The 23,800-nt window shown below is 44.3% G+C and overlaps 1 protein-coding gene across 3 annotated transcripts in view; it reads left to right on the top strand.

Moving 5' to 3' along the window:
• SAE1 (SUMO1 activating enzyme subunit 1) overlaps positions 1-23,800 on the top strand; it is a 67,629-nt gene that overhangs the window by 13,196 nt on the left and 30,633 nt on the right. For 2 of the 3 annotated variants that reach the window (XM_004440190.3, XM_087421463.1), the window contains exons 3-6: positions 3,432-3,605; positions 5,777-5,919; positions 7,423-7,522; positions 18,926-19,031. In XM_004440190.3, coding sequence (XP_004440247.1) covers positions 3,432-3,605; positions 5,777-5,919; positions 7,423-7,522; positions 18,926-19,031 — 523 coding nt within the window. The remainder of the gene's footprint in view (positions 1-3,431; positions 3,606-5,776; positions 5,920-7,422; positions 7,523-18,925; positions 19,032-23,800) is intronic. The other variant, XM_087421464.1, reaches the window with a different exon arrangement.

Here is a 23,800-nt window from a genome sequence, read left to right as displayed (position 1 = left end):
GGCTCTGTGGACAAAATTAAATGTTAGCGAAATTTTTAAAAGCTCACCTTGTTTGAGGTTTCAGAAGAAAAATAATATCTGGAATTATTTTTTGAAAATTCTGCAATATGAAGAGAGATGTAGATTGGCTCACTTAATATCACAGTCACAAGCTGATTTTTGACTTGAATTCAAAACCTTCTAAGGAAAGAAAATTCCTGCAGGCAAGCTGCCAGGTTATTAACGTCTGAGCACTGGCTGCTTTGACATCTCCCCAACCACAGTGCTCCCTAGAGGCAGGAACACCCCAACTAGAGGAACGATTTGTTTGCAGTGTACTGAGGTTAAGAGTGGAGACCTGAGGAAGGATGGTTCCTACACTTGTAGGCCCTTGGCGTGGAAAAATGAAACCGCACAGGATGGTGACTTCCTCATCTGATTGGGGGAATTCGAGAATGGAGAACGATCATGTGACACCGAGGGGTGTATGATATGGTTCTGTCACTGCCTCAGTCCAGTGACGAATGCCAGCTGGTATTGGAGTGAACAGGCTGATTGTCATTCCTTACTCTTTACTTTGAGGACTTACAGGGCCTTCCACCTGCCTTCCACTGCAAGGCCTAACTCCTCTGACTGGTTTTCAAGGCTTAACATGGTGGTTCTCAGTCCTTACTGCACTTGAGAATATTTGGGGAGTTATTTAAAAATAGAAGTTCTCCAGTGAACCTAACAGTCAGGGAGGGTTGAGAACCACTGGCCTTGTATAACCTGGTCCCAGCCCCCTTCCCAGCCTGACTCCCATCTCATAAATTTAATAGTCCATGAACACTCTGTGGTTGTTGCCCTTGCAGTTTGGTTGTGCTTTTTTCCCTAACTGGGAACATTCCGGGGAGACAGTGCTGTGTAGTGCAAAGGCTTTGGAATCCTGCAGACTTGGGCTCAATCCCATCTCCTTAAGCTGGACAAGGGATTTAACCTCTCATAGACTCAGTTTGCTTATCTATAAAATGAAGATGTTAATGCCTGCCCCTTAGAGTTTTTCATTTAGTTTACATCAACAAGCATCTGAGAGCACCTCTTGGCTACCCTGAAGTATGCAAGGTAGTGGTGATATGAAGATTCGCAAGATTTGGTTCCCGTTCTCAAGTTTCTTCAGAAACTAGAGAAGACTGCCTGACTCAGGTTGTGGTAGGGGGACATGAAAGGCTTCCTGGAGTTCTGATCTGAGTTGAGTCTTAAAGAATAAGTAGAAGTTTATCAAGTTGAAAGGCTGTGTTTTAGGCAGGGGACATTAGCAGAGGCACAAAACAGCATGGTGGAAATAGAATATAACAAGCAGTTTGGTGTTTTTAGTTTGGTGTAAAGCCCAAAGTGGTGGGGGTGGGGGCAGGTTGCAGGTAGGGTCCAAGTCATGAAGAACCTGCTAGTAAGCCCCGCTGTCAGCTTTTACTTAATCCTCTATGTGAGGAGGAGTCATTGAAGAGTTTCAAATGGGGGAGGGGTGACCTGGTCTGCTTTGGGCTTTCTGTAGATCACTAATTATTGTATAAACTATGGGTGGCACAAGATCCAGGGCAGAAGAGCACTTAGAAGGCTGCTTTAGTCATTTCCGTGAGAGATGAAGAGGATCAGAGTACTGTTACTGGTGATAAAGAGGGCAAGAAGCACACAGAGGTGAGAAGAGCTTAGGTGGTGGAATTGATAGGGTTGAATGTGGGAGTGGAATTTGCAGCTGATGCTTATTACTAAAGGTGCTGGACAGTGTTCTAAGAGCTGGAGTTCTATTATCACATTTAGTCCTCACGACAACTCTGAGATGTAGGGAGTATTATCCCTATTTTACAGATAAGAAAACTGAGGGAAAGGAAGTGAAGTGCTGGCCCACCCAAGGTCACGGTAGTTAGTGGTACAACCAGGATCCAGGCCGTCTGACTCCTGGCAGAGCCCTTGCACTTAGCCACCTCACCCGGTGGCTGCTGTCAAGGAAATACCAAGAATGTGAATACCAGATTTCTGGTTCAGGAGACTGGATGGGTGGTTGGTGGACTCCTCAACAGAGACAACAAATAAATGAGTCAAATATGAAAGGCCTATGGGATATCCAGGAGGAAATATCTGCTGGGCAGTTAGTTTAATAAGATTCAGATCAGGAAGAGATCTGTACCAGTAAGAGCGATTTGAGAAATATCAGCAGATTTTGGTGGAAACTAAAAGAGGCATTGAGTTGGTTTATGGAGCTGTATAGAGTGAAAAGATGAGTGATTCTGAGATGGAATCTAGGGGACAGTCACACCTAAGAGGGCCCATGTAGAGACTGGAATGTCTAGTGAGGGAGGGGGAGAGCCAGGATCTGAGAGGCCAAGGGAGCAGAGTACAGCTAATAGAGTGATTAGTAAGTGCGTTGTTTTTGTTAACATCCTCCTTTTACATGTCATTGCCTCATACTCAAGGTTACACAGTAAGTGGTTGAGCCAGGATTTGAATCAAAGATTTGAATCCTGCCTGAGTTCTTCCAGAGCCTTGCTCTTAACCACTCTCATGTACAGCCTCCTGGTATGTAATGAGATCCCTGAAGAAGCAGGCTGGGATGGGTCACGGATACTGTTAGAGGATTGGCCTTGAATGGGAGAAGGACCAGCTCACTTTCTGGCAGGAAAGGTAGTAAGGGAGAGTGTGGATACTTGTGTGGATAGTTGGCAGGAGGAGAGGAGGGGAGATTGCTTCTCTTGAACCCAGTCTTGGTGAAAGTGGCCAAGTCTCTTGTAGAGATTAACAGTTGAATTAGATGTTTGATGTGTGAAGAAATGCTTTGTGAGCCGTATGGAATCTGTAATCCTACTGGTGGCTGTCAAGTGATTATATTATCTGTCTTTGAGGCTCTCCTCTGCTGACATCCAGCCTTATGGGTGAAATCGTACCTCTGCTCCGGCCCACACTCATCTCTCCTCCTTTCTGAGTTTTAATTGAATTTGAGTTCATTTCAAACATTCTTAATTGTGTCTGATTTTTACACTGGTCTGATTTTAAACCACTGTAGGCAGGGACTACATCTTTTAAACTACTTATGTTGCCCTCTGAATGCTTAGAGTTGGGCACATGGTAGGTATTTGGAAAATTCTTACCTCTGGTAATTATGTGGTTTTGTTAGCAGTTACAAATTTAAGTACTGTAGAAGAAGAAAGCATGGACTTTTCTGTTTAGAGTGAATTTTCTTCATAAACACAAGGGGGTGCTCTTTAACCATCAATGCCCAGTAAAAAAAAAAAAGTTAAATGTCGCTATTTTAAAGCCTCTGGAGAGTGTAGGGAGTCTGCATTAGGCAAATATCTGCAGGACCAGTAATACAATTAGATGGTAGGTATTTTAATTATCCTTTAAAATGTAAAGATTCATTGTCTTTGAGATTTGTTTTCCCCCCAAATTCAAGTATTTAAAAAATAAATTATTCCTAGGTTTCTCCAGAAGACCCCGGAGCTCAGTTCCTGATCCGTACTGGGTCGGTTGGCCGAAACAGGGCCGAAGCCTCTCTGGAGCGAGCCCAGAATCTCAACCCCATGGTAGATGTGAAGGTGGACACTGAGAATATAGAAAACAAACCCGAGTCGTTTTTCACTCAATTTGATGCTGTAAGTTTCATAGAGAGTGTAAAATCTGCTGTGGGAATTAAGCAAATGAAAACACTGGTTGTATATGAGGTACACTAGAGCATTAGAATCTCAAATTCTGAGCTTTTTCCCAAGTAAGTTTAGAAGCTGTTCTGTTCCTTAGGTCTAGTATGTTGCCTAGTAGATTGGAGTCTTACATTGCCTTATGAGTATACTGCCTTGTTAGTAGATTCAGTGTGTTGGTGGGTAGAAGCAGTCTGTTGGATCTGCTGTGGCTGTTTGGGAGTTGCTGTGTATTGGTTTCTTCTTTGCGCATATGTTCCCCTAGACCAGGTTTCATCATTGGTGTTTTGTCTTCCTTCCAGAATCTTTGCACATAGCTTCAATACATTTTATTGCAAAAGTTTTCTCCTGAAAACTTAACAAGTTGGTGATTAATTTCTGTAGCAGAGTCATTTTTTTTTTTTGTTAGAAATAGCAAACTACAGCTTGTGTTTTGTCTTAAAAAAGAGCACACCTGATCTTGGTCTGTCTGTGTCTGTCTCTGTCACACAGCCACTCTGACCATGTTGCCATGGATAATTAGACAAAATCACTCCAGTCCTAAGCCAAATGAGGCATAGCCAAGCTCATTTGGTTTCACTGCCACGTCTAGGTGAAGGTAAAAGGATAAGTTAAATTTTGTTTCAGTGTCTGTGACCTTTCAGACACGGTTCCCTGTACCCTGGAAAAGCTTAGCAAATGTTGGATAACCATGAAATAGTCACAGATGATCTACTTGTTTTTGAAATGAAAAGCCCATTCCATGAGAGGTTAGAATTTGGGTTGGGTAGTTTGTTTTTCACACTGTTACATTTCATATGTGCATCTGTTCAAATATGGGCTTGGAATGATGGATCATCTGTGCGTTTTGTCTCTTTTTTTAAAAAAAAAGAATTCATTCTATTTTGTAACTCCAGGTATTAGAATATTTTCCATTTGAATACAAGTCTTCTCTTCATTTCTTTATCTGTAGTAACCACATTTGGTTTATTTTAGGTGTCCCTTGACCTTCTAGCAATTAGAGAGAAGCTTTGTTAGAAATGGAGCGTGGGGCCAGTTGCTTGTGTAACGCGTGTGCACGGGGCAGGCATGACTGCCTCATAGGCCATGTTTGACTGGTCTGCGTAGGTTTTACAGTCACTTTTGACCCTACAGAGTTCCATTTGGTCAGTTGATTACACGTTCCACTGTGGCCGTCTTACCTTTTAGATTTGATTTTTACTTGGGTGGCTGCATCCTTTGAATGACACCAGAGAAGCACATTTCTCTGAGTGTTATTTCAGTATTCAGGCTGCCAGAGAACAGCAAAGAGATTCTATCAAATGGAAATACCCTTTAATTTCTTCTCCAACTTGCTGTGTTCAGAAGAAAACATATGCAGTTTAGAATTTGTCTTCTTGGCCCTGATCACAAAGCTTCTGAAAAGATGGTGTTTTAGCAGTAAAAGATAGCCATTTCCAATACCTCGACGTATTGGAACATAACCTAGAGGCCTCAGAGCAACACTGATAATTCCACTGAGTGAATCACTGGTTCATTGTCTAAGTCTGAATGGAAGGTCACTTGGTCTGTAACCTTGTCTTTTGTCCTTAAATTCAGATAAAGTTTCACATCGAAAACTGTGGAAAAATAATCTCAACAGGACTTGTTTATCTTCTTTATCTTAACATATCAATCAAAAGAAGGGGAAAAAATGCCCTCATATTTAAACGTGACCTTTGAGTCAATTTAAAAAACTTGTTTTTTGCTGTAGCTTATTCAGATTTCAATAGATTTAATAATGTAGAAATAACTTACGCTAAGTTATTAGTGTGTTTTTCTTTTCCTTTTCATGAAAACTATGAAATGTGGTTTATATATGTTTCTGGATTAGGGGAAACAAATTCATTGAATGGCTTTTACTTTCTAGCTGAAGAGATTTCGTTTTGGTTGCAGAAAGTGATGATCTCATAATTTACATTTTCTATACACTGAAACCTGCAACTTGTCTTTTTGTCTTCTAACCATAGGATCCAAAGAACCTGTTGTACCAGTTTGAAACTGGCTTTAGACATGCCCAGAGAGACTGTTCATTAAGATTTATTTAGACATCAGGGCCGTGATTCACAGTCTGCAAAACTCACACCCAGCCAATTTCTTTCTTTCTGTAGGTATGTCTGACTTGCTGCTCCAGGGATGTCATAGTTAAAGTTGACCAGATCTGTCACAAAAATAGCATCAAGTTCTTTACAGGAGATGTTTTTGGCTACCATGGATACACATTTGCCAATCTTGGAGAGCATGAATTTGTAGAGTAAGTTTGGGAGGGGAGGGGAGAGCATGACATTTTCAACATGTAGTTTTCTTCGCTGGTAGGAAGTGAACCACTTAAGGAAAGTGTTTTTCTATAATACTTAGAACATTTGGAAACCAATTCAATTAACAGCTTACTGAATACATAGATTATGTGTTCAGAGTTGCAGGAGATGTGGCTTCTGCCCCACAAAATGATAGTCTAATCAAAAGCATAAAGAAACCAGAGTTCTCATATGTGGAAGATAAACAAATAAACAAACAGGTAAGGAGAACAGTTTGGTGGTTACCAGACGGAAAGAGGGTGAGGAGATGGTGAAAGGGGTAGAGGGGCACATTTGTATGGTGACAGGTAAAAACTGGACTGTTGGTGGTGAGCACGATGCAGTCTATACAGAAACTGAAATATAATAATCTACACCTGAAATGTACACAATGCTATGAGCCAATATGACCTCAATAAAATAATTTTAAAAAAAAGCAGAGTTCTTAAGGCAATCAAAGTCCGACACATGGATATTTGATCAGGTGGTGAAGCCACACTTTCTAGTTAGGGAAGGCTTGCTTGGATTGTAAACATTTGTTCCTCAGTTTGGGCTTGCGTGTTTTCAGGTTGAGAGATAGTAAAATGAGTACAAAATAGTTAGCTGGGCAACTCTAGAGGCATGCTCATCCAGAGTCTACCTTGGAAAGGCTCCAAGGTCCAGAGACGGCTCTGGTAGAACAAACAGACCTTATCCCCTCCTTTTGAACGCTGAGGTTGCAGAACGTGGTAATGCTCACATGATGAGACCTTCAGTGTTTTGAACTTAACAGCTTCTAGACGAAAGATGGCAGACGATACCAATATTGTAAAACTATATGAGTTGGTTGTTTGGCTGTAATTTCTGACCACCCCCCTTGTTAATGAGAGGTAGAGAGAGACCCTGTGTGGTAGGTGAAACTTCATTCCACAAGACAAGGACTGCCTTCTTCTGTTTAGCTTCTTAGGCAAGTCACTGAAATTTCTCCAGTCTGCAGGTTTCTTGCCTGTAAAGTCAAGATTGGGGAAGGATAAACATGGTCAGGATCTCATAACTCTAGTGTTTTATGGCTTTAACAAGATCTAGTTCTTTGGGCACATTGTAAATGGATAAAGAAGTCATGGTTTAGAATGGATAAAGAAGCAGGCCAGATTATTTTAATGTGAGCTCCCCGCGGCAGAGGGGAGGAATTAAGTTTGGCTCTATTTCACGATTCAAGTGAAATGTACAAGGTTTATTGAGAACTTACTATGTACTAGGCAGTGTGTCAGGCGATTTGTTATTTCTCTTCTTATAATAATCCTGTCAGGGATTGTTATTCCCACATAGTGGATAACTGGTTTATCAGATAATCCATAGCTGAGTTGGGATTGGAACCTAGATCTGTCTGACTCCAAAGCTTTTGCTCTTAACTACCATCCTGTTCTGTGGCTGGTGATTCAGAGGGTAGAACTCGATTCCCTCACCTTGTCGCCCTCTAGGGAGAAAACCAAGGTTGCCAAAGTTAGCCAAGGAGTAGAAGATGGACCTGATACCAAGAGAGCAAAACTTGATTCATCTGAGACAACTATGGTCAAAAAGGTATGTGTACTGGCAGCGGGGGCAGGGATGGGGGAGTGGGGGTGGGTTGTGTTGAAGGTCAGAAACCCCGGGGCCTTGTAGGGGACAGGCAGTTACAGTTGCAAGCAAGGGAAGCAAGCATGTAGTCTTAAAAGGAGGGCTCTGGACAGACTGGGCCAGTGCTTGTCCCATTGAAAGGAGGCTGCTGCTGCTTAGCGCCAGCCAGCTGTTGTCATGAGGGAATGTGGACCCAGCAATGCCAGATGTGATTTTTCAAGAGAATCAGAAATGTAGATTTTTATATGCTCTGTCCCAAACTTTTTAATACCGGCAACCTTACTCACCTTGGTTCAAATGCTGTTCCCGTCAACTGTGGAGGCTAAAGAGAACGTGCCTGCAGGACTTATCTGCTCTGTGGACCACTGATGTGGCCCTCAGGGCTATGGAGTAGTATCAGGAAGACTGCTTTTGAGCAAAGGCCGTTACTCTTGTGTACAAAAAAATTTTGAGGGGGATTGGTAGACAATTTAGTAAGGTCCTAATTGGGCAGGGAGACAGTTTAAACTTGAATTACTTTTGTTTTGCTCCTTTAAAATAAAGTTTTTGGGTTTTTTTCTCACCAAATAACCTTTTAACAAAGGCCTCATTGTTGACAAGTGTTATCAGGTATATATTTTTTTAATATAGTTTATGTTAGGGGCTTAGAATCTACTGGAATCGGTGCAGTAATTTAAATTCATTTTGTAGAAGGAGGAGTGGGGAGCAAATCAGAAGCCGTGGTTCCGTGGCTGGCGTTGGAATCTGAGAAGGGCATCATGCGATGGGGAAAACAAGATGAAGTGGCCAGAATTGGTTTTGTTGAACTGAGGGGAAGGACATGACCAAGCCCATATTTACTCTTCGCTTTGTAGAGCTAAATGTTGAGAAAGAAAAACAGCTGGCCAGAGCGTCGAGTTCAAATTGCTCTAAGGGGGGGATTCTAAGAGTGCAGAAACCACAAAAGAGACTGCAGAAAACCACAAAAGTGGAACTCTTTGAGTTTCCAGCAAGGCCGTGTTGGAGATTTTCTTTTTCTTGCTCTTTCTGTTTGTATTGGAATAGTTTAGTGCTGTGAGTGTGATACAGAGGAATTATTAAACCCTAATTTTAGTGTCTATTCACAGGACCATAATTATCCAGAGTGAACATTGGTGTTTTGGCCAAAACTTGGGTCCTTTCTTTCTTCCTTCCTTTCTTTCTTTTTGAGGCCCAGTCAAGCTTTATCTGAATAGCTCCGTGAGTTTGGTGGGGGGAGATAAATTGTTAACTAACGGAGGAGTACAAAAGCAGCTTTGTGGGTGCTGTCAATTTATAAATCACACCCTCTTACAAGTGTGACACTTGGCCTTGGTGTGAAGGGTTTTATGGCTTAAGGGCTTCTCCGATTGAGGCGGGTCTTTCACATTCAAATGGAGAGAGCCCTAGCTTTGTTAGCCCTTCACAGCTGGAAGTTTCCCGGGAGTCAATTCTGATGGTGCCCACTGGGGCGGATCTGGAAACCTCTTTTGGGAGCCACTTTATCTAGCTATGAGGAGAATGTGGCAGCCCGGGCAGGCGGCCTTTGCGTACCATTCCTCAGGCTCTTCAGTCCCAGAGCTCTTTGTGCAGCCTCTTCCTACATGGGGCCAAACTCCAAGGTATCAAAATATTCCCCAGCTGACATTGTTAGTCAGCTGTTTCACTGGACAATTCAGGCTTGGATTCCAACCCCGAGCCCTTGAGGTTGCGAGGCATTTAGTGCATTCCTGATGACAATCCCTGGGATTCCAAACCTTGTCTTTGTGTGGCCTCCCCAAGAGCGCTGTGGAAGGATCCGGCTGAACGGGGTCCAGGCCGTGGCTTTGCCACCTTGTAAGAACAGACCTCCATGATTTCGAAGTTTTCTTCCAACTCACTCTCTTGATTCAGATTCTGCCCTTTCGCCTAAATCGTACAGAATAACTAGTTGGGTTATGCTCAGAGTGCAGGATGGGGGTGGGGGAGCAGCCACTTCCTGTTTCCTGTGAAAGGTTTCTGGTTAGGGTTCCCTTCCCCTCCCCCCTTTCCTTAGGTTCAACCAAATGTTGTAAAGGCACTTTTGCTTCAAGGTACACATTGTGCTCCTAAATTAGAAACTTTAAAAAACAAAGAGGAAAAACAGAGCTTGTGGTTTTCACACCATCTAGGAAGACACTGAGCCTTTCTAGCACGTGTGCCATCGTGATAAATAAGGCAGTGGGAAAATGCCCAGCCCGGAGATGGGTGCTCAGTAGTTTGTTAGCTTCCTTCGGTGCCCAGGAGAAGTCATGAGGCAGATTTCATCAGAATCAGGTCTTGGGCACAAACCTAACGCACAGTAGATAAAGGAGAGAGCTATGGTTTTGTGGTGAGGAAGTGTCCAGGATGGTTTCCTAGAAGAGTTAGAGTTGGCATGTGAAGAACAGTTTGCTAAGCACCGAAGCCTGGATCAGCATTCAGTCACAGGAAGTAGGATCCACAAAAAGCACGGATGTAGAGACAGAGTGACTCTGGCTTCCCTCACTCCAGAACAGCCAGCTCTGTCTGTATGCATTGCAAAATGCCTGCCCTTTGCAAGGCACTGCATTGGGTGTAGGTAAGCACACCCAGTCCTGTTGTCTCTATTTACAGCTGACACTGAAGCTAAGAAGTTCAGTGACCTGCCCAAGATCCCACAGTTGTGTAAGAAGGAATAGACAGGGACAGCGTGACAGTGGTTAAGGGCAGAGGCTCGCCCTGCGACCTTCAAGGTGAATCCCCTTGAAGTTTCTAGGATAATCTGAAGTTTTATGAGGATAGTGGGATAAAATATGTGAAAATTGGGATCATTCCAGAAAAACCTTTAGGATAAAAGGCCACTGTCACACTCCCATGTTGCTGCTCATGTTTCTTTATTGTTAGGGGCTGCCAGACCTGATGGCTGATGGTGGTTACCATCAGCTCTTTAAAAATGGAACATAAAGTAGGATTTTGTGCAGGGGCCGGCCCAGCGGTGTAGTGGTTAAGTTTGTGCGCTCCGCTTTGGCGGCCAGGGGTTCGCAGGTTTGGATCTTGGGCGCAGAGCGACATACTGCTTGTCAAGCCATGCTGTGGCGGCGTCCCATACAAGTATGGATGGGCATGGATGTTAGCCCAGGGCCAATCTTCCTGAGCAAAAAGAGGAGGATTGGCAACAGATGTTAGCTCAGGGCTAATCTTCCTCAAAAAAAAAAAAGGTAAGATTTGTTCATGACATGGTAAGAAATACTGAGATAAGTTTACCTCTGCTTCTGAAATAGTAGGTGACTAATTTGGGTACTGTTAATATACTTTTCATGATTTAGTTGTGAAATTCCACAGTTGAGTAGTGATTCATTATTTTGATTCCCCCTTTCTGAGCAATTTGTTGACAACTCTCTCATCCTCCTCTCATCTCCATCCTAAATGAAACATTCCTGATGACTGACTGGCTCAATTCCTCCTCTTTATGTGCACCTTGGTTTGTAATGCTGGTTGCACCTCAGGTTACTTGTCAGTGTCTCTCCCATTGGAGATTCAGCTCCCTGGGGGCAGGCTGCTTTTGTTCACCGCTGTGTTCCTAGTGCAGTGCCTGGCACAGTCCTATCAGGAAATGTTTGTTCAGTGTAGTTGTGGCTGTTCTGCAGCATAATATGACAACTCTGGAGGAGATTACTGTAATTTTAAAAAAGAATTCTCAAATTAACTTTCTTTGTGACCAACTAAACGGATTAACCTTGTAGTACATTAATTCTCATAGGTTAGGTTATTTGAGCTGATCTGAGAGAACAGAATTCCAGAGAGGAGAAGGACTTGGCCAGGAATATTTAGAAGTAAGTCACTGGGTTGCCTAGACCAGAACTTTCAAGCCGGAGAGGTTCAAAACCCTGCTAATTGTCAGAATCACTTGGTTGGGAGGTGGGGAGCGGCAGGGAGTTGCATGGTGCAGATTACAGAGTTTGGTGGAATGCTGCCAGCAGATTTTGCAGGGGGACAGTTGTGGAGAGTGGGGTGGGTACTGGTGGTGTCTTGTCTCACAGGGGAAATGTTTCTGGGCTCTAGGAATGAGGGAACGGGGTGCCACTCAGCATCACAGCACAATCTGCTCTATTTTTCTTATTGTGATATTTGATACACAAAACTGGTGCGACATCAGTGCAAGTTACAGAACGTAACAGTAAAACAAACACTATCCAACTTCAAAACATTTCCAGTACTGTTGTGCCAAGCTGTGTGTTCCTTCTCTGTCTCCCCGCCGGGGCTGCTGTACGTTTGTGTGGATTTAGTAAGGTACCCCGGGAGGGGTGGGTAAAGCCCTGCCTGGCATGGTCTTATCATTTGTTTGTAAATCTAAACAACGGAATAAAAATTACTGTGTGATGTTATAGGTATAAATTAGGAATAATATAGCTAACCACCATGTGCCCACCACCCAAATTCAAAGCATAAAACGTAGGGCTGGCCCTGTGGCGTAGCGGTTAAGTGCGCACACTCTGCTGCTGATGGCCCGGGTTTGGATCCTGGGCGCACACCCACGCACCGCTTGTCAGGCCATGCTATGGCGGCGTCCCACATAAAGTGGAGGAAGATGGGCACGGATGTTAGCTCAGAGCCGGTCTTCCTCAGCAAAAAGAGGAGGATTGGCATGGATGTTAGCTCAGGGCTGATCTTCCTCACAAAAAAAAAAAAGCATAAAATGTGACCTGTGTGGTCAAGGCTGCCTGGCTATCCCTCCCCAACATAAGTAACCACTCTCCTCAGTTGTGGTTCTCATTCCCATGCATTTCTTCTTACTAAGTATCTCTGTATTTCCAAGCCATATAGAATTGTTTGGTATGCTTTTTAACTTCCTAAAAATTGGTTTCATATTGTATGTATGCTGCCACCTGCTTTTTTAAGAGCAGCATTGTGTTTGTGAGGCTGGCTGTGTTTGTATGTAGTTTTAGGGCTTCGCTGTCCGTTATGGTAGCCACTAGCCACATGTTTAAATTAAGATTAATTAAAGTCAAATAAAATAAAAAATTCAGTTCTTCAGTCTAGCGACATTTCAAACGCTCAGTAACCACATGTGGCTATTCACACCGTATCCCAAAGCACCGATACAGAACGTTTCCATCCTCACAGCAAGTTCTCTTGGACAGCGCTGCAGGGTAGTCTCTTTTTTTTTTTTTGGCTGTATTTATTTATTGCTCTATTGATCGGCATTTAGGTCTGTAAGTTTCCACTGTTAAAAACTGTGCTGTGATCAGTGGTGTGTGTGTGTAGATAATCTCCTTGGGTAAAGTGTGATTTCTCTAGGGTAGGTACTTAGGAGGAACACTGGGATATGTGCATCTGCCTTCAACTTGACCAGACCCTGTTAAATTACTCTCAAGTACTTTTATCAATATATATTCCCGAACCAGCACTATGTACCAGTGACGTTTGGTAACTTCAGGCTCTTGTGCCCCAGTGCAGAGTGTGAAAACTGTCTTGCGTTATGGTTGTCACTTGTTAGAATGCTTTGAAACCTCTAGCCTCCCCTGAGTAGGTGAGGCAGTTAGACTTCGAAATCTGTAGTTCTGAGAGTTATTTCAGTTCTGATGTACGTGCAGCTTTACATCCAGAACTATGTCACTTGTTAGAGATGTTCAGCCTGGTTTAAAGAGTAAGATATGTTCACAGTCCCAGATGTGGAAAATACAGAACCAGCTGAGAAAATGTGAACGCTGCTAGCCAGTAATGACTGTAACACTCCTTTCAGTATTTCTTCTATGCACGCACATAATAAAATTGGAGTACTACTTAATGTATATTAATACATAGAAGACATATATAGTGACCAAATATATAGGACATATCTATGCATTATCTTTGGCTTTTTTCGCTCCACGTACTTCCATAAGCACTCCCCACATCTTTGTATCTGCCTTGAAGATCGTGATTGTAAGCAGCCCTGTAGGTCTTCCTCTTTTGCCTTGCCGCCATCTACTGAGCCAGTCTCCTGTTGGATTGAGGTTATTGCAGTTTTCCACTATTTTTACTGGCTCAGCATGACCCCATAATTTGATGGCTGATAGACTGTGTGGAGAATTCATCTTTTATATTTATTGTTGGGCTTTTTGGCAAATGAAAAACAGGTTGGATCCTCTCAGCTCATGGGTGTTTATTTGTTGAAAATCTAGTCTTTTCAGCGCTGTACCTTTTGCCATGGTCCCTGCCTCAGGAAGCTGATACCCATTTGAGGAGAGGAGATGAGTTAACGGTGGAAGAGGGCTTGTCATTAGTCTTAACTGGAATATCAGATTGAAATCCTTAAGGCCCAGAATAGTCAGGGAAGGAAATGGATAGAGGGGAGTGGGTTAGGCGTTCCAGGCAGAGGGATCCAGGAGCCGAGAACATGGAGAAGTGGGAGGGGTGTGTGGGGTGTGAAAGGTACCAGATTTAGTGTGTTCACTCGGGTGGATGGTGGATACTGCTGCCTGGCAGGCACTGCTGGGTGCTTCCTCTGAAAGACCCTTCACTCCCAGAAAGCACTGCTGAGTGTGTTTCCTCTTCAGAAATCCAATGCCAGTGAGGTGGGTAAGGCGTCTGTCCTGCTACGGATGAGGTGACTTGGTTAAGTTTTATTTTTAATTGTTATAAGTGGCAGTAGTAGACTTTGGGTAGTTTGAACTAAAAAGGGCGTTAATTGGAGGCAGGCTGGAGTAGCACAGGAAGCGCTGCATAACTCCTGTGATCTGCGACGGGTAAAGACCAGGGCAGCTGGGGAGAAATTCCCAATTCCCAGGAGAAAGGATCTGGTTGGTCTGGCTTGGGCCGTGTGCCCACCTCTGGTTCTGGCATCTGTGGCTGCAGGGCTAGTACACATTACAGACAAGGCCGCTAGTGGCCTCCTCCCCAGATACCGGGAAACTTCCCTTAACGTTGTCTGCCACAGACAGGCCCAAGAGAGGTACATTCATTTGCCTAAAGTTACAAGGTAGTGGCAGAACTGAGAATAGTTCTGCCCTTAGACTTGGGGAGGAAAAAGGGCCTCTGTCTTTGGCCCTAGTGCTCTAGAAGGTCCCACTCTAGCCTTCTTCCAGCCATTCCCCTTACAGGGTAAGGATTCCATGGGATCAAGATGTGTCCAGTTGGAGCCCATAGATCTCCCCCCGACCCAGTTCTAGACCACATTCTGGATACCTAGGGCCCTCAGAATCTCCTGCCCTGACAACCCCAAGCTTCATTCTCAGGTTTTTTTGGGCTTCTTCCCTAATCTGCCTGCAGAGTGCAGACCTTGCCCCTGTGTCTGCATGCCTAGGCCTGAGGGCTGGATGCTTATGGGGAAGAAGAGCTGAGTGGCCACCCTCAAATGCAGAACCTCTGGCACTGTGGGACAGAGCCAGAGGTGAGAAGAGACGGGGTAAAGGAAGGGGACAGCTTTCCCAGTACACCGTGTTCAGGCACAGAACTCCCAAGGAGTGTGAGAATTCCAGATTTGAACCTGGTCTTCCAGGTGATTATGAAGAAGGTATATTTGTCAAGGCAGGAGAATGCAATGGTCTTTAAATAATAGCTTGTTGGTGGGATTTATAACTAAATATGTAGACATAGTATACGAGTTTTCATTTGTACTCTTGCCCCAGGTGCTGAAAGTGTTAAAGGTGGACCTGCCTGCGACTGAGAGTCTAAAACACAACTTTTGTTTTCCTCGTTTGTCATATAGTGGCCTAAAAAATCAGTAGATTCTTAGCATTGCTCTTAGCCAGGCAGACTACACAAATTTTGAATTAAGGTCTTGGTAGTCTTTGAAACCTGATAAGACTTTGTTTCCTCATTCTGGTGGCATTCTCAGACCGTACCGCTGATGGCTTGATCTGTGTTGCAAGACTTGTTAAGAAGGGTTTGGCAGGGCCAGCCCGGTGGCTCAGCGGTTAAGTGCGCGCACTCCGCTACTGGCGGACTGGGTTCGGATTCCGGGCGCGCACCGACGCACCGCTTCTCCGGCCATGCTGAGGCCGTGTCCCACATACAGCAACTAGAAGGATGTGCAACTATGACATACAACTATCTACTGGGGCTTTGGGGAAGGAAAAAAAAGGAGGAGGATTGGCAATAGATATTAGCTCAGAGCCGGTCTTCCTCAGCAAAAAAAAAGAGGAGGATTAGCACGGATGTTAGTTCAGGGCTGACCTCCCTCATAAAAAAAAAAAAAAAGAAGGGTTTGGCAGTCTGTACCAGGCACTAAATGTCACCAGGCTGACTACATGACTTATTTTTTGAGGTCAAACAAACCCATTGACCAAAAGGTTTGAGGGCAGTGCAAACATCTTGTATACTAGTTTTACAAATGGATCCAAACCCCAGAGGAGTGATTGTGGGGAGGCAGAAAGCCACTTTAAAAGCCATGACTGTTGTATCTTCACTAGCAATTCGAACTTGAATCTGTCAAACCATTTTGGTCCTTAGCAAGCTGTGTAAACTGGCTGGTAGCTGGTAGATCTTGGTTCACTTAGCCTCCTACGTTATAGCATTGCTATCTTCTTTCTCTCTCTCTCTTTTTTTTTTTCGTGAGGAGATCGGCCCTGTGCTAACATCTGCCAATCCTCCTCTTTTTTTGGTGAGGAAGACTGGCCCTGGGCTAACATCCATGCTTATCTTCCTCTACTTTATATGGGACACCGCCACAGCATGGCTTGCCAAGCAGTGCATCGGTGCGCGCCTGGGATCCAAACCGGTGAACCCCGGGCCGCCGCAGCAGAGCGCACGCACTTAACCACTTGCACCACCAGGCAGGCTCTTCTCTTTTCTTTTTTAAATATCTGCTGTGTGTGTCTGTGTGGCGTTCGTGTGTGTAGAGAGAGAAGAAAGGAAGAGAGACACACACCTCTGTAAGTTTGAAATTATTTATACACTCACACACACACCATCTTAAACTTAGTAAAAGTAGCTAGAATTGAGAACCATTTTTTCTGAACCATTTGAAAATAAGGTGCCAACATGATGCCCCATCCATCACTCCCAAATATTTCAGACTGTATTTTCTCAAACAAGCCATTCTGTCTAATCACAAACCAACCAGCAAGATCAGGAAATTCACATGGATGCAACACTGCCGCCTAATCCTCAGACCCCATTCAGATTTTCCCAGTTGTTCCAGTCATGTCCTTAATGGCAAAAGGATCCAGTTAAGGATCATGTGTGCGTCTAGATTTACATGACACTTTGGAAGATTACAAAACAGCTGTTTTGTAAAATGTCCCTTAATTTGGGTCTGTCTGATGTTCCCTTGTGATTAGATTCCAGCTACGCATCTTTGGCAAAAACGTCATGGCATGGATGCTTCTTATCGCATCTTGTGGTCTGATGCGTGGTTTCCATATGCCCCTTTACTGGTAGTGTTAACTTTGATCATTTGGTAAGATTATGTCTGCTAGACTTCTCCTTTAAAAACAATTCCTCTTTTCCTTGTGTGACTAATACGTATTTTGTGGAGAGGTATTTTGAAAATATGTAAATATCCTGTGCCTCATCAAACCTTATTAATTAGTTAATTTTAGGTCTATGGACTAATGGATTCTAGTTTATTTAAAGTGTTGTAATCTATTATTATTTATTTTTATCCTTAGATTGTTCTAGATTTGACTGGGGGAGCTCCTTTAAGCTGGCTCCTGTTTTCCTCGTGACATGTCCCCATCGTTCTTTGAGCACTTCCTTGTTTCAGGCACAGTAAGATGTTTCAGGCTCCTCGCCTACTCTCCCTGCCCCGTACTCTTTGTGGGGGATGGATGTTAGAAACCAAGATCTTGGTGGTAGGTGTGCTCATGGCTTCCAGAGTATTTTAGACCCTCTCAGTGGACATAGCTAGTTAATATTTGTATGTGTACACACACTTCCGTCTACACTTACTTATTTGTCTGTATATATTGGAAATGAGTTCACACCAATAACTCTCACCACAGGCTTCATTCTAGTTTTCTCCCTTTCCATGTTTCTTTTTTTTTCTTTGAGGTAACATTAGTTTATAACAGTATATAAATTTCAGGTGTATATCATTATATTTCAGTTTCTGTGTCAGCTACATCATGTTCACCACCCAAAGACTAATTACCATCCATCACCTTACATATGTGCCCTGTCACCCCTTTCGCCCTTCTTCTCCCCACTTCCCCTCTGGTAACCACCAGTCTGATCTCTATATCTATGTGTTTGTTGTTGTTGTTTTTATGTTCCGCACATAAGTGAAATCATATGGTATTTGGCTATTGGGCTTTCTTCTTTCTCCATCTGACTTATTTCACTTAGCGTAATACTCTCAGGGTCCATCCATATTGTTGCAAATGGCAAGATTTCATCTTATTTATGGCTAAGTAGTATTCCTGTGTGTGTGTGAGAGAGAGAGAGAGTTACATTTTCTTTACTCATTCATCCGTTGAGTCTCTTTCCATATTTCCCTCTCCTTTTTTTTTTTTTGAGGAAGATTGGCCCTGTGTTAACATCTGTTGCCAATCTTCCTCTTTTTTCTTTTTTCTCCCCAAAGCCCCAGTACATAGTTGTATATCATAGTTGTAGAGTCGTAGCTCTTCTATGTGGGACGCCGCCTCAGCGTGGCTTGATGAACGGTGCGTTGGTCCTTGCCCAGGATCCAAACCAGCGAACCCTAGGCTGCCGAAGCAGAGCGTGCGAACTTAACACACACGCACACACGCACACACACACACTTTCCCTGCTTTTCCCTAGTCCCAACACATGGCTTTTGGACTGAATTGTTCAGGAAAGGGAAACGAAAACCATTTTCTTATTCATATTTAATTCTTTGTATTTTAAAATATAAATATGTCACAACACTTTTCAAGATAATTTGATTTAGCTTAGTAGTTTCCAGCCATACTTCCTCCTACCACAGGGTTTTTACAAATGCAGTTTCCATTTCCATAGCCTGGAGCCTTCGGCCCATCCCCCTTGCTTATTGTTTTTCGTGCTGTTATTTATTAGTATTGTCATCCCTCATTGTCATCAAACCATTCCTTTACTGAAAAACATTTAATTTTTGTTTGTTTTCGTTTACTGTTACAGAGAATGTTTTATTGAATGTCTTTAGACACACATTCTTACTCACTTGTGCTGGTGTCTGCACTGTAAACACAGCCAGAGTAAAAGAAAGAACCAGAGTGGAACTAAGTCGTTAGAGCTTTGCTCCGTCTTCTTTCAGTGCAGGGGGTACATGTCGTTCAGCGCGGGGTCCCCAGAGCCCAGGGGAGCACACAGTAAGTGCTCAGTAAAGGTTTATTGGATTTGAGTGGGCCTCAGCTTCTTTTAATGAACAGTAAACCTTAATGACATTCCTCGGAGATGGTGAAGAGCGGCTGCCTTGTGATTTAAGGGCGACGTATTTTATCCCTAAGCGGGTTTGCCTTTTTTCCACAGAAGGTGGTCTTCTGCTCTGTTAAAGAGGCACTGGAAGTGGACTGGAGCAGCGATCAAGCCAAGGCAGCTCTGAAGCGCACGACCTCGGATTACTTTCTCCTTCAAGGTAAGGGCTCGAGCAGAGCTTCCCAGCGAATGCTTTGTGCTGGGATCTCTGCAGAGGTGGCTGCAGAGTCCAGATGGTTCCTTGATGCTCCCCTGGAGTCAGGTTCCTCACTCACTGGATCTCAGTGGCCACTGGAGAACATCTGAGGGAATGGAGATGAGGCCCGTCAGTGACCTCTGATTTCTTGATGATTTTTGCGTGTTTTATTACTTGTTGAGATGAACTGCCCTTTAAAGGTGAGCCCAGATAACAGTGTCATAAATCAAGCAACTTCTCCTCCTCACTTTTTCCTCTTCAGAGTTCTTCCCTGGCATCAAAACTAGTCTTCCTCTCCTGAAAGGTTTTTTCCTGTCTCACCATCCTTCCTGGTCCCCAGGGGGCGATTAGCTAAGTATTGGTTGGCTTCTCAGTGTTCTTCTCCCTGGCACTTATAATTTTTTAAATATCATTTTAAAAATAATAATCACTAACATTGAGTGCTTAGCGTGAGCCCTTGGAGTAGATACTATTCCTGTTTTACAAACAAGGAAACTGAGGCACAGAGAGATTAAGATTACTCTGTTCCCAAAGTTTACAGCAAGTAAGTGTAAAAATAATATTGATTTGTTAATTGGTGTAAAAATAACCCTTATTTGTTGTAGAAAATACCAGAAAAGCACCAACAAAAAAAGATCACTTTGACATTTTGGTGCTTTTGGGGATGTGCTTCCCAACTTTTTTTCCATTTCATAGTTTATGTAGCACAAGATTTGCATAGGAAGGACACTGGAGTCCCTCAGCCACTGGTCCCATGACCCACATGTCCACTCGAAGGCCTGAGAGAGTCAGTGTCTCTACACAGCCGTAACCTGTTCTCAGGGAGACTGAGCTAGAGAGATGGAGCTTTTATTTATACCATTTGCAAAGCAGTTTCTGGTTGCATTTGGACAGTCTTCAGCCTTCTTTTCGCCAGGCTGAGTGGAGAGCTGCCTCCCCACCTCACTCCTTCCCTTTGTCTATGCAGACTCCAGGAGCACTCCCACCCCGCCGTCAAGATAGATGGTGGTGTGTGTGATAGTTTAAAACATTCCTTCCTCCTCAAGCACTGTATATATTGATTCAAAGGGAAATACATAAAACCATATAAAACTTCCTTAATAAACTAGTAAGAAGATCAGATGAGGCTAAAGTTTATCTTTACATTATCTGTGAATAAAGCTTTTTCCATATTAATTAGTGGTGTCGACCAGACTGGGGATGTGAGAGTTGGCGGATGAACTATTTTAAAGCACTTAATATCCATCTGTACAGAAATAATTAAATGGGTTAGGTAGGAGTGAGTCTTGTGCACGTGAGGATGGTAGGATGCAGAAAACACCTCCTGCTAGGGACTGGGACAGGGTGGCGAGGGAGTGCCAGCTGGAGCCAGAGCAGGGCCTCCCCAGGCCGGGTTGAGAGTGAGCACGGGACCCCGGGCCATTGGGAGGAACTCGTTGCTCAGTGCCCAGGACGTAGAGAGCCCTCGGTTCACAGTAGCCATGAGTTTGCAGAGGTTTGGGGTATAGCCAGAGCATTTCTCACTGCTGCTTACAAAAGGAGTCAACTGATGTTTGAGTTTACCATAATCTGGTAATTCTCAACCAGGGGCGATTTTGCCCACCAGGGCCATTGGCAGTGTCTGGAGACATTTTTGGTTGTTAACGGCTAGAGGTGGGATGGGGAGAGGTGTTACTGGTGTCTAGTGGGGAGAGGGCAGGGATGTTGCTAAATATCGCATGACACGTGGCACAGGACGGCTCCCATGACAAAGACTTCTGTAGCCTCCAATGTCAATAGTGCCATTGACTATGTGAGTGCCTTCTCACAAAGGTTGAGACACCCTGATATACCCCTTTGCAGTTTCCAGAGTGTTTTCTCATCCATCTCATCGTCACAGCACCTTTATGAGGTAGACTGGGTAAGGATTGTTCCCAATTTGGTTTCTGGAGATGAAGAAACAGAGACCCAGAGAAGGTCACTCTTTTGCCCAAGAGGACACAGATTGTAGGTGGCAAAGGAGGTAGGACCTGAACAGCCCCATCGCTGAAGTCTGAGTAATGTGTAAGGTGCCAGGTGACAATAGCATCCAGGCTCCATTCTCAGTGCTCATTGGATCCTCCTCACATTCATATGCGGTAGCTGCTGTACCCCCATTTATAGGTGTTTTAAAAGGCACCGACTGGGCCCGGCCCCGTGGCTTAGCGCTTAAGTGTGCGCGCTCCGCTACTGGCGGCCTGGGTTCGGATCCCAGGCACGCACCGACGCACCTCTTCTCCAGCCATGCTGAGGCGGCGTCCCACATAAGAGCAACTATAAGGATGTGCAACTATGACATACAACTATCTTCTGGGGCTTTGGGGAGAAAAAGGAGGAGGATTGGCAATAGATGTTAGCTCAGAGCCAGTCTTCCTCAGCAAAAGGAGGAGGATTGGCATGGATGTTAGCTCAGGGCTGATCTTCCACAAAAAAAAAAGGCACCGATGGATGAAGGCCCAGGCCTGTGGCCATCCCTATCCTCAGGAGCCCATCGAGGTGAGGAGGCAAAACTATACCCTGGAAACAGTGTGGGGGAAAGTGTATTTTAATCCAGACGCTGCTGACTGTCACCGTCAGAAGTTACAAGGGGCTGGGAGAGTAGACAGGTCGTGAGGAAGAGGCGGTAGCCTTAATATTATGACCCGTACAGCAGGCAGTGGTGCACGGTTGTTCAGAGCAAGAGCTTTGCAGTCAAAATAGAGTTGGCTTTCAGTCCTGGCTCTGCCATTTTTTTTAGGTGGGTAATGTTGAACCGCAGACTTCGCTGAGGCTCCCTCAGATTCCCCTCTGACCCGGGGTGTCAGCAGCACTTGCCTTAGAGGGCTTTTGTGGGGCTTGGATGATATACATGCAGAAAGCTTAGCACAGAGCAAGTCCTGGAGACCTGTGTTAGCCATGGAGGTTTGTGCGCTTTTTGTTGGCGTGGGTACCGTGCAGCTGTGTGGTAGAAGTTTGGAGAGTGACTCAACTTACTCTTAATTCCATACTTGAGTAGGTGTTATCATAGCAGCAGTCCTGTTGGGTTTTAATTTTCTGCCTGTGACACTTGTTGGATAATATATTCCATATGTTTACTTCTTTCTTCTAAATGGTCCTAGTTATCTTTTCAGTTTCAAGTTCAAATTTACCATCTTAACCATTTTTACATGTACAGTTCTACATAGTCATAGAATTTTTTTTTTTTTTTTTTTTTTAAAGATTTTATTTATTTATTTTTTCCCCCCAAAGCCCCAGTGGGCAGTTGTATGTCGTAGCTGCACATCCCTCTAGTTGCTGTATGTGGGACTTGGCCTCAGGATGAACGGAGAAGTGGTGCCTCGATGCGCACCCGGGATCCGAACCCGGGCCACCAGCATCGCAGCGCGCGCACTTAACCACCAAGCCACAGGGCCAGCCCCCATAGTCATAGAATTTTGAAAGGAGGAGGCAACCCCACATATCATCTAGGCCAAGGCTAGCATATATATGCTTCCCACTCTTCCCTCCATCCCTCCCCTGTGGCAGACATGGCTGAAGGGGCCCTCATCACTGGCCAGCGTTTCTAAACCGTCAGGCCACTTTCCCATAGACTCAGAATCCTTTAAACAGCACTGCCTGCAGTCACTCTCTGACTTGGCATGTAAAATGAACCCACTTCGCAGTTCTAATTAGGCTAACTCTCTTTATGATAAGAATGAGGCCTAGAAGGGAAGTGATGCGCCGTGGTCATACAACAAATGAGTGGTGGTCCTCGGTCTACAATCCAAGTCTCCTGACCCTTCCATGGTCTAGTTCTTTTACTCCGCAGCCAGTGCTCTTCCTGACTTTTTGTGGGTATCCAGCACAACCTTTCCTGGTCCTTTCTCTTTGCAGCAGATCACAAGTTCTAACCTTCCTTGTGTGTTGTCATATGCACGTTCCTGATGGGTTTTTTTGCCTTCTTGGTCTCTCTCTGAGCTCTGCTGTGTCTTTCCAGAGGAAGTGCGACTGGAACCACACGGAGTGTTCCAAATGCAGTGAGCACGAGGGCCTGGTTTGCTCTCTGGGAGTTTCTTTATTGGTGCATACTTGATTAACTCCTTCTACTACCTCCTAGACTAAGATTCTGGAAGTAGAGGGAATGGCTCTCCTGATCTCTTTCCCTGGTTACTGCCAGTGGCTTAGAACCCTCAGCTTGTAAGTTTTAAGCTGACTCTATGGGTGTATCGCCTTATTCTTATATTTGGAGAAATACTTCTTTTGATTTTCTGCTCAGCCATTCATATAACTGAGATGCTCCTGTGATTCGACCTCATTGGATTTCCCAGGAGAGCATAGCGGCTTCCACACATGAACTTCCCTGCTGCCACATACACTTGCCATCAGCTGTCTTTGTGACCTTGGGCAGATAAGTCAACTTGCCTCTCTAGGATTTTGTTTCCTCACCTGTAAAATTATAGCACAAAGTTTCTAAAATCTCTTCTCGTTCTAAATAGTGAATCTTGGGCCGGCCCCGTGGCTTAGCGGTTAAGTGCGCGCGCTCCGCTGCTGGCGGCCCGGGTTCGGATCCCGGGCGCGCACCGATGTACCGCTTCTCCGGCCATGCTGAGGCCGTGTCCCACATACAGCAACTAGAAGGATGTGCAACTATGACATGCAACTATCTGCTGGGGCTTTGGGGGAAATAAATAAATAAAATCTTTAAAAAAAAAAATAAAAAAAATAAATAAATAGTGAATCTAATAAAATATGAGTTC

Source organism: Ceratotherium simum, chromosome 33, assembly GCF_057802395.1.
Source record: "Ceratotherium simum simum isolate JZ-2026a chromosome 33, ASM5780239v1, whole genome shotgun sequence".
Classification (NCBI taxonomy): Eukaryota; Metazoa; Chordata; class Mammalia; order Perissodactyla; family Rhinocerotidae; genus Ceratotherium; species Ceratotherium simum.
This window is presented reverse-complemented; position numbering and strand designations above follow the sequence as displayed.